The following is an 11,130-nucleotide window of genomic DNA, read 5'->3' as shown; positions in this document are numbered from 1 at the left end:
ATTAAACTGTTTTTATCTCAACCCACAAGTTTTCTCACTTTTACTCTTCCAATTCTCTCCCTCATCCCACCGGGGCAGGGGGGGGAGAGTGAGCGAGCAGCTGTGTGGTGCTCAATTGCCGGCTGAAGTTAAATCACGACAATAGTATTTCCAGAGAGGCTGAGCTCCTGCCTAGGAATGAATGGTTACAGGACACACACTTGCTGTCCCTGAACTTGAGCCACAGCTCACAGAGGCTGCTGCAGCTCAGCTGGGGCCAAGTCAGCGTCACCATAGACAAATATGACCATATGGAAAATCCAAAGGGTTGCCCCAGCCTTTACTGCCTCCTCCATAGCTGCCAGTCAGGGTATTCAAGGCCTTTAACAGAGTAGCACCAAGATATTGCGTATTTCCAGGTGCCTTAAGAGACACTTGCTTTCACATGATCTCTAATGAGATGGTTTAGTCTCTTTCTCCCATACACAGAGAACACCAAAGGGAAATGCATCCATGTCTTACAATGAGGCCAAAGGTGCATGTGGTATTATGGAAGACAACACATATTGTAGGTGTCCATTAATGGCTCCTGATCTATATCACCAACCCTTAAGCTGGGGAATGTCTGCAGACACCTCAGCTCACATCTTCATCTTCACAAATGAGAATACCGAGTCCTTCACAAGGGGTGAGGTTAATCTGGCCTCTCAGTTATGTCTCCAGCTCAGACACCTGGGTTTCCCCTGAAGTCAACCAAGAGGCACTGACTTTGTTAGGGGGTAGCTCACTGACCTACCTCAGATTTCAGCTCCATTGGCCACTGACTCTATTTCTGCAAGGGCAACAGGGGCCCCCAGCTCAGATGCAGGCATCTCCTAAAGAAGTGACGTAACCAGTTGACTACTGCACAGACTATTGCAGAGCCACAACCACCGCGTATCATGATCTAGCCTGGCCCTGGGCTGTCAGTCCCATGTGTATGTGGTATCTGAAGGACTACGTGCAACACGTCTGCAAGCAGAATTAATACAATGTCAGCTGGTGGTAGCCACAGTTTTCTTGTACCTCAAGTTCCAGCTGGAGGGGGGACAAAGACTCAAAGTTTTCTAGGATGCATTAAACATCACATCCTTTATTACTGCTTCTTGTTGTCGCTACCTGATGACCAAGGAGGATGTAGAAACTTTTTTCCTGACTGGGCTGAATTGCAACATGTTATTTAGCTAAAAGCTGGCTAGCTCAAGATGACACACTGTCACTTGGAGCATGTTGCAAGTACCACGCATCAGAGGAAATGCTTAAAAGCAGGCAAATATGCGTAGTCTTCACCAGCTGCTGAAACCACTGTTGCTGCCAGTTTCCAGGATGAAAGGCTGCAGATCTGCAGGATGTTATGAGAGCCCAAAAAGGAGAAGGGTTCCAGGGAGAAGAGGGAGCCCTGAACACCAAGAAGACTCCCTCCAGCTCTATCAGGTAGAAGGACTCACTCCAGAGAGCTATATTGTGGCAAAATGTGAGTGCTGCTCATTGAGAACTGCCTTTGGGCAGGAGCCACCGGAATAACCCATGAACTTCTGAGCCCATGACAGTTTTACTGAGCTTGGAAATGTTGTTCCAGATATGATATAATGCTTACAAAGGCTTAAGCTCCTGAGTAGTTTTAGAGAAGTATGTCTGGAAGGGACATCAGAAGGTCCCTCTCTGCTCACTGAGACAGGATCATAATGACAGGGGTGGTGGAAGAGGATATGCTTCAAGAGGAGGTTTCTCAAAGCAAGTCAGTACTGTTTAACCTCCTGATCTGAACAAACAGTGCAAAACTCAGATTTTTATCACCAGAACCAATAATATGGAGTGAGTAAAACCCTACATCGTGGTTTGGTTTCTCATAGAATCATAGAATGGTTTTTCCCAAAAAACATTTAGGTGTTAAACTACTCATCAGCTAGCTGGAGGAAAGGTGCTTTCATCAACTAGAGTTGCTTCTGTAAGAGGAAGGACTCTTCTGAGAGATAGTTATCAAGGAGACAGCTCTTCCATGTCCTACACAGCCAAATCCAATTCAATAAATGGAAGCAATCACACAAGCAAGAACAGTTCCAAAAATTAAATAACTTTGTGACCAAATGCAGAGGGACTGTTCAGTACAGATAGTTTGACAGTTCTTGCATATTCAGTATTTTGATATCTACATGCCACTCTCACTACCTGAGAACGTCCAATGACCCCTTTTTCACCTCACACCATCCAAGGAGATCAGATCCTTAGCACAGGACACCTGAGAAGAACCACTCTTGAACCAGTACTGACACTGTCCACAGTCACTGCATTACAGAGCAGTTTTGTATCACAGACAGACCCAGCGGATCACAGGTCCCACTGTAATCACTCTCACAGCAATAGAAATCACCCCACTGGATCACCTCTGAAAGCGTGGAAACTAGCCCTTCCCTTGCTCATAGAGACGGTTTGCTAACCTGCAGACAAGATGTCCACCTACACGGGAGAGTTGCAGCATAAAAACTGAACACAAAATTATCCTTGTTATAAAGGCAAAAACTCTACCTGAAGAACTACTAGAAGAGGAAGAACAGAGGCCCAAACAGGGAACTAACAGCAGCTATTACCCAGCTAAGCCCTCTTCCTGCATACGGAGGTTAATAATGGGATGCCTACAAGCAAACCTCTCCCTACTCAAAGATCAGGCTACCCAAACGAAGATAGAGCTCTCCAAGTGCAGAATCCTCCAACCAGAAACAGTCCTACACAGCAAAGAGAGCCCAGATATGGTCCTAACTCATCTCTGAAGGCCCCTTCCCAACAAAAGCACACTACAGACCAAGGCTAACAGGGACCTGCCAGATACTTTATAAGGCTAATGGCTTTCCAAATAAGTAATTTTTTCAAAGAGGACAACTCCTTAGTATGTTTCCAAAACTTTAAGGACAACTTCTGCCAACCTCACCTCCTTTGAGTCAAGAGCAGAAGCGCTTGTACAAACTGCCCTCCAAACCAATCCAGCTCTGCAGTGAGTTTCACGCGAAGCAGGGGGGTGTGCCCCAGCCAAATCAGATTTACTCAGGGGACACAGCCCCAGTTGAGCCTACAACTCGAAGCCTGACATTTCCACATCAGAACCAGTTCTGCCAGATGAGCCATGCCCCAAGCCAGGAGAAGTGTATAAATGGAGCCACTCCCTAACCAAAGGGCATCCAGCGCTGGAGAGTATTCTTCTCACAACAGCAGTTCTCCTTCTCTTCAGAAAATGCCATTATTCTTCAAGTGACCTTTCCAAAGCAATGACCAAGTCTACAACTGTGAGTGCTGCGCAGTGCAGAGCAGGGCTTGCTTTGGAGACAGCCTGCCTGCCTGAGACTAACTTCTCAAAAGCAGTGTTTTCTGTAGGCAGAAGCCAGCTGCAATCCCAAGTTTAATAATTCTGCCATTCCTCCCACTACACTTTTATGCTCTTTAGTCAGAAATTCCCTAGAACAAGTTACTTCCATTTTATGAAACATCTCTGTTTCCTATTCCAGAGAAATTACAAAGCTTCTGAAAGTAGCAAGCCGATGCCACTGGAGCTCCACGTTGGCCAGGGCTAATTTTGCATGTGTTAAACATGAAGTAACTGGGCACATGGGAAGCTAAGGTTTCATGACAACATGCTAACGGGCGAGTGACATTTCCTGGCATCCACACTCTGGGACATACTTCTCCTACTCAATACAAAATGAAGGAGGCTGAGCAGAGAATTAGCCAGAGAAATCTGGAAATCAACGTTCAGATGTGAAATAGGGCATGATTTGGTTCACACTGCTGACTGTGAGGGGGAATTTTCTCAATATCTACATCACTCCTTGGGTCAACGGCTCAACAGTCTCAGGCCTTTGGTGTGAGTTATGATGAAGGCCTGTTAATTAGTCTCACACTTATGCTGCAGTGTGCAAATTCTCTTTTGGACGAGGGACCACCAGGAATGAGCTCGGGAGCTTCTAGCGTTTGTGTGACAAGCTGCCATGTCTGTCTGGGAGTTGTGATAACTTCTGGGTTGGTGCAGAGCAGGCCCCGTATGACAGTGATGCAGCAACGGTAGTGCAGTAGCCCCTGGGAACACCTGTGGAAGATGCAGACCCTCCTTCTCCAGCCCAACAAAACACTGCAACCTTGAATTGCAATGTTTTGCAGTTCAAAACATGCAAACCATAGTCTTCCAAAACTATGGATTGTGTAGACCAAATCTCTTCCAAGACTATGGCAGAATGCGGTTGGTGCTCCAGAGCCGGAGCAACAGGGCAGCTTTGAATCAACATCACTGCAATGCCATCAAAACCCCACCAGGGTTTTTTTAGTGAGAGCTCTGCTGCATTGCACAAATATATCAGCTTGGGAGTGTCTGAGCTCACTGGTGTGTTTTACATGCCCTGTTGTTGTAGGCAACATGTACAAGAAGGGACCTGATGCTAACTGAGACATGAAGGACCATCCTCCACCCTTGCATAATTCCTAACCCCAATGGGACTGGATGCTCTGGGCAGGAAGGAATTGAACAGCTTCCGTTCCCTCCTCTTTCCTGGCTAGGTAAATTATTCCAATTAGGCTATTTATTTCAATTTCTGACTCAATTTTTTCTGGAACCCAAATCAGACCTTTTGGGTGAATGAAGCAAGGGCTGAATGGAAAGACAGAGGGGTAAATACGACTGCTCAGCAGGTTCTCAGCTCTGCTCTGAGTCAGACCCTCAGGAACCAACTCCTTCAAAGTTAGTTGATTTTTTAAGTTTGTTTTCTGCCAAATCAAAGCAGTGCAACAGCCAGGAGAGGCACCCAAACTGCACACCAGGCTTTCCGCTCTTCACCTCCCCACCCTCATCTTGCAAAGGAGCTGTCGGCTAATACCACCAGAGAGACCGGGGGATCATCTTGCCCAACATCACACAGCTACAGCGGAGATATATACAGTGAGCCAGTCATATTGGTTTCCCTCCATAGCCCATGAAAAGAAATAAGCCCTTTAAGAGTGTGACTCATCTGACCCACTTTAGACTCTACTGTAGGATGCGATTAAGGACGGTGTGCACTGGTGAGCAGATCTCCAGTGGCTCTAAAGCAGCTCAGGTGACTAGCTCTGATGGACAAACCTCCACAGCAGATGTCTACATTTACTCAGATTCAGCACACTGCAGCAGACTTACTTGGAGCTGGACTGAGCCTGTCCATAAACCGCATCCTGCTTGCAGCTCATCATGGGCTGGGCATAGACCACATCGGGCTTGTTGCTTGAGGGGCAGGAGAGGGCCCGTGCTGGCATTTTTTTACTTGTCCTGGTAGTTCCTTGCTGGGTGCTACAGCTGCTGTAGATGCTCTGGCGGTTCAAGGTTGCCTTGTGCTCTGCCCGGCCCCCCACCTGGCTCTTCCTCAGCGTGCCCCGGGGTGGTTCACAGTAGAGGTCAGGCTCGCTCCGGCTGCTCTTGATGTTCTGCACAAAGCAGTAGTCGCTGCCGGCCCTGGCGGGGCTGCAGACAGCCTTGCTATAGTGCTTGCTGCCCCAGCCCTCCATCTGGCTGTACGAGCTGTAGCGCCTGTTCTCCGCGTCCCGCTTCAGGGTCCCGTTGTACAGCTGGTCAGCGAGAAAACAGGAGACAGAAAAATTAGGAAAGGGTTGAGCTGCAGATCAACATTTCCAACACCACTCCTGCATGGGTGTCACGGCTACCAAATTCCTATGCCTCTTAGGTATTTTTGTGGCCCAAAATTTACAGGAGGTTAGCCCACCCGCAGCCCTTACAAAGGTGCCAAACCCTCCCTTGAAATCTAGGGACACTTAGTGATCAGGCATCCAGGAGCTTCAAAGCAGAACTGAAAGCTCAAACATGACCCTGGCATTAGAGAAAATGCCTTATTTCCAACACAAGGGGTCTAACCCAACCTGTAATTAGAGGAGCTCTTGCCATCACAGAGAATGATGTCCCGTTCTGGCCTTCCAGCACTGCTTGCGTTTATTTTTAATTTCCTTATGCTATTTTGTTCCCCTTCCGTAAGTTCCTTAGGAAGGGAGTAAAGGGAGTGAAAAATCAGTAAGAAGGGATTCTTGAATCTCATTGTGCCAAGAAACAAGTGGAGACAATGAGTATCTGCTGATGAGTTACAAGGTGTGTAGTATCAGCTCATATAATGGGATGTTCTGAGAACAATGGGGGATATGCAAGAAGAGTTGAGATGACTAAGTCAGGAAGAAAAAAAAAGAATAAAAGACAGTAAAAAACCAACTGCAATTAATCAAATGAAAAAATGGCTTTAGCTGGCCTGCTATCAGTTCAAAATGTCTTCACCACCTCACCAAAAATCCTCCAGATTTGCCCTAAGTACACCAGGATTGAATCCAATATTCTTTTGCAGTATTAAACCTTCTGGATGTCAACGCTGGCACCTGGAAGCCTGCAGGGTTGTGTCCAAGTGAGAGACAAGTTGCTAAGGTGTGTACTCCAGAAAGGAAAATAAATAAAGCTATTTTAGTGCTGTTTGCCCCATGATATTGAGTTTTTCCAGTGCATCTCCCTCAGCATGCTGGCAAGCAGATCTCCAAGACATACAGCAAACAGGCATAAAAAACCCTAAAGAATAAAAGTGCCTACCCCATCCCCCTTTGGTTTATCTCAGGAAAGGTCATCCATGGTTTCTTGTTGGGCCAAGTTTTTTTTTTCTCACCTAACTTTAAGCAGCAGTACTTTGGATGCCTCTTTCTGCAAAAGCCACCCAAGGATCCCTTGGCTGGGAGAGAAAAGTCAACACCGGCACTTTATTATTTCCATGGAGGTTCAAGGCACAAGGTGTGAAAAGCCTGTGCCTGGTGCAATAGTTCATGTCACTGAAAAAAATCCATATTTCCTAACCTAGAAACACCGCGTGACAGAGAAATGGGTATCCTCTGTAGGCTCACCCTGAGTCCCGCTGCTCTGCCCCAACTTCATCCCAGCCCTGAGCACACTCAGCATCATTCCTGTCTCCAACACTCTGCAGAATTGTCATTATGTTAATTAATTAAGCCAAATATTTCCATTAACAAACTGATCTTCAGGAATGCAGTGAATCCTCTCTGCTGTGTCCCAGAGAGTTGTGCAGGTAACGGCTGAAAACTTTTAAAAGCGGTTACCTAGCAGGCATGCCATCTGGATAAGAAGAAACCCTTTAGTCCAGCTACGTCGATTCCCAGATTGCTCTGTCATTTGAGCACCAGTCTGAAGTAGTTTTCGTACTTTTATTCTGCAAGTTTGCATCTAAACAGGTGAATTGCTGGAAAGGGAGAAAAGGGGAGCAAATTCTCTTTGCATTTACTCCAGAGGACACAGAAAAAACCTGTTAGTGCTGCAGCCCAGCAGGCAACAGGTTTGGTGCACACTGCAGAGCTCCCAGGGATTTGGAAGAAGAATTTGCATGCGATAAGAAGAGCAAGGACGAGGCACATGGGTAAGTGCGATGAGTCTCGAGGGCTGCCCTGGCAGTGGCGCAAGCCCACTGAAATTTCCAGGATGGCCACGCACAGAGGTTCTCTCCATCCTGGTTTTGCTTTGTATGCAGCACACGCACGCAGCAACAGCAAAGTGACCTTTCATGAAGTCATGATCTACCCCACTGCAGATGAGTATGTCCTTCTAAGGATGATATCATCCTCATTTTTTCTTCATTTTCCTGGGTTCAGAAACCCTCAGGACAGTGAAGGACGGGATCGGGCTGTGGCAGGAAGGTGCAGGGTGGACTTTGCTGCTCAGTGGAGCGGGGAACCCACTCCCAGGGCTCGCCACTGGCAGCGGCTGGCTGGAGGACAGAGCAGCAGCTTGTTAGATATGAGCCCTGTTTTTTTTCTTTATGAGTCAGTATAAGCTAGGATTATTTTGTAGGGCTGTTAGGAGCTTGGCAGAGCCATGGAGCCCCTGGGCATTTGCTGAAACCAATTCAGCTAACCATGGAAGAGCTAACTCGTTATTTATCTAAAGCTATTGTTTGCTCTCCAGCGTACTCACATGGGCTCTCCGCCAGCAGAACGGGCGAGGGAAGGTGTGAGTGTGTCTGTGTTTATAGATATAGAATTATCAATTCTATATTTCCTGCTGTGTTTTATAGTGGCATATAGCATTGTCCTCTTTCTTGCCAGCCCTGAGATGGGTGAAGCAAAGCGTCCGCCTGTTTTGGAAAGACACCTTTCTGCAACACAGGGAGCCCTGAGCAGCAAGTCAGTGCAGGTCCTGGCAGGGCGGGGAAGCCTTTTGCAAACTCATGGGAAAATAGTTCCCGTGTGATGTGAAGCTCATTACCAAAGTCAGTGCATGACTTTTATTGCTGATTCTACCAGATGCTTGGCTGAGCCCATTTTAATCTCTTTCAAGTGGCATGGACCTAATTGGTATCTTAGAATTCCTCTTTGCAGCAGGAGCCTGACCCAAAGCCTCCAAATCGATGAGGAGTCTCCTGCCAGCTTCAGCGGATTTCAGACCTGATTCCCAAATAGTCTCTATGAATCCTCGCGCAGATATAGCTGACCTGATCGCTTCTTGATCTCAGCAAAGTGCCGTGTCTGTGCCTTAAGAGCAGCTTTCTCCGACTAAAACCTATGTCCCCATTGCAGATGTTCACCAGGCTACGTCAGAGACCTTCACTTCTAACACTGGAGCAGACGTGGCCAAGGGAATGGAGTTCCCCATGTTGTTATCTCCTTGCTGGATGCAGCGATCAGTGAGATAGGATGCACAGCAAGGTAGGAGTGAGGCACTCTGCCATCTGGAGAAGAGATGACATCTCTGAAGGTGAAGGTGATGCTATTACATAGTCTGTGGTTTAAAGAGCCACCTGACAACAATCTCACAACTTTTGCTGATGCCATTACGTGTGTAGAGTGAGCTCTCCCTATGCAGAATAGCATTAGTGAAAGGAAATAATCAATCTCTCGCCGTCAAACCTCATAAACCACCCAGATTTCCTAACACCCTGAATTGCATCTGCCCACTGCTTGTGCATGTTTGCATGGGGGAGGTGGGCCAGGTCCACACCTCCTCCCTTTAGGAGTGTGGAGAAATGCTGGAAAAGACAAGGAAGTCCCTCAAAGCGGGGTGGAGACAGAAAGCAGGGATTTCCTCTGCACTGCAAGATCTGGAAACCATTTTAGAAGAGCACAGGCTGTCACCAAGACTTCTCCCCATGCGACCTGAGAAGTCGGGGCAGTTTGGTAGGTCTCTCCTTTCAGCCAGACGCCATCATGCACTGGCAGTCCCCTGCACTTGTAGGATGCAGGAGGATGCTCATGTGCAGCCAGGCAACGCTGACATCCTGAATTTTAGCCTGACCTTCTCCTCCCTACTGTGAAACGAGCCTGTATGTTTGAGGCCAAGCCTTGGGAGCCGTTCATTCATATTAAAACAACGAGGGGAGGCACGGGGAGGAAAGGCAGTGAAGATGAGCACTGATAGCGCGCAGGTGTTCTTATCAGGCCCAAGGAGTAGGTGCTTTCCTTCACTGGCAGCAGCAAAGACCTGCCTTTAAATTAATAAGCATTTGTGGATCACCAGTTCTCAGCCTGCGATATGGGACCATTTTAGAAACATCAGTTGGAATACCCAACAGTCACACCAGACAGGTAAATAAATATCTTTAACCTCTTATTTCAACTTAAATAAAACTGGTGCTAGAGAGAAAGTCAAAGTGGCATTATCCCAATATTGATCATGAGTCCTTTTCTGTCTTTTTCTTCCATAAAGCCTTTTGTTTAACAGGAAGAGGCCCTCTCCTCCTCCCGCTTTCCAGAGAAGCAGAAGCACAGAGCAAAAGGCGCACCAGCCCCAGGAATCGTGCTCCGATCTCAGCGTTGCCTTTCCACCTCGGAGGCCCTCCCAGATAACTGGGTGTTTCTGACTTCTGCATCTAAGGACGCGATCAGTTCATTACCTAGCTCTAATTTTTTTCCCTTGCAATTTGTTTGTTTCTAGAGCAGCAGACAGAGAGAAGTAAAGGACTCCGTATAAACACGTCAGGAGCAGGTTTCTCCCAGGCTGGAAGGCAAAGCACAGGCAATGCAACAAGACAGCGTCCCACCCTGAGTGATGGGTGGGGAAAACTCTTGATGCTACTTGCGAAATGCTTTAGCTGCGGCCTGCTACACACTCCATTGCAGAGAGAAAAATTGCAAAACTGCAAAACCAGCCAAAAAATTGTTTATCTATTTCTGAAACGCTCTTTCCCACCTCTCCTGGGTGCTGCCTTTCCGTATGCTTTTTCATCTGGTTCTTTATGCAGCTGGGATTTAGGTCCTGATGGTTCAGTTTGTTCTGGCCAGGGAAGGTGATGTCCAACTTACTACTCCAAAGCATAAAGCCTCTTGCAAAACCTCACAGGGAGACCAGGGTCTGACCGAGCAACGATGCGCAACGACAAATCTTTGGTTTTTTGGTAAGATTTGGTAAGATTGCCCAAACCACTCTATTTTTGGGGTTCTTCTAAATTTGAATGTGTCATCACAGCAAATGACAAATTTTGCCCTGAAATCCTTATGGAACAAAGCTCCCACTGAAAATGAGAGATTTTTGTCCACAGAGGCAAAGCCAGCCAGGGATAGCAGGGAGTGTTCCCGGCTCGTGGCGAACACCTCTCATGCAGATGATGCATTCGGGAGAGAAAGCTCTGCAACTTTCTCCCACAAAGAACATTTGTTTAAGTATCTACATACAGTCTCTAGCACAGAGGGATCACCAAAGCGCATGTTTTTCATTAGTGCCATAACGGACATAATTGCTACAGACACCAAGCTGGGTGGGCCAGTGCAGCACAGAGCCTGAGACCCCAGCAGTGGTGCCTGAGGAAAGCAGTGGTGAGCACTGGTGGCCCAGTAGCCACTGGTCCCCAGCTGTTATGTGCCAGCATCCAGCTCAGTTAACTGCTTTAATCAGAGCAGCATTCAACAATCAGAGCCAAACATTCCTTGGTCTGGGAGCAGGGCTCCTTTCAGAAACGTTACTCGCTACAAGCCCCGGGCTGAGGTCAGCTCTGTGGGGATGATGATATGCTCACCCTGTGGGAGGCAGAGCACCCTAATGTCCAAGATGCGCCTCCTTCCCTACCCAGCACACCAGGGGCTTGTTTGCCCCTTTTTTGGGGCAGTGCCGGGGGG

At 47.5% G+C, this 11,130-nt stretch overlaps 1 protein-coding gene across 1 annotated transcript in view; it reads right to left on the bottom strand.

Moving 5' to 3' along the window:
* Positions 1–11,130, bottom strand: part of PKP1 (plakophilin 1) — a 51,504-nt gene that overhangs the window by 20,447 nt on the left and 19,927 nt on the right. Inside the window, exon 3 of the mRNA XM_009281881.1 lies at positions 5,171–5,595. Within this exon, the coding sequence (XP_009280156.1) occupies positions 5,171–5,595 (425 nt within the window). The remainder of the gene's footprint in view (positions 1–5,170; positions 5,596–11,130) is intronic.

This window comes from Aptenodytes forsteri, unplaced genomic scaffold, assembly GCF_000699145.1.
Source record: "Aptenodytes forsteri isolate BGI_AS27 unplaced genomic scaffold, ASM69914v1 Scaffold213, whole genome shotgun sequence".
Taxonomy (NCBI): Eukaryota; Metazoa; Chordata; class Aves; order Sphenisciformes; family Spheniscidae; genus Aptenodytes; species Aptenodytes forsteri.
Note: the sequence above shows the minus strand (reverse complement) of the source record. Positions and strands in the feature narration are given on the sequence as shown.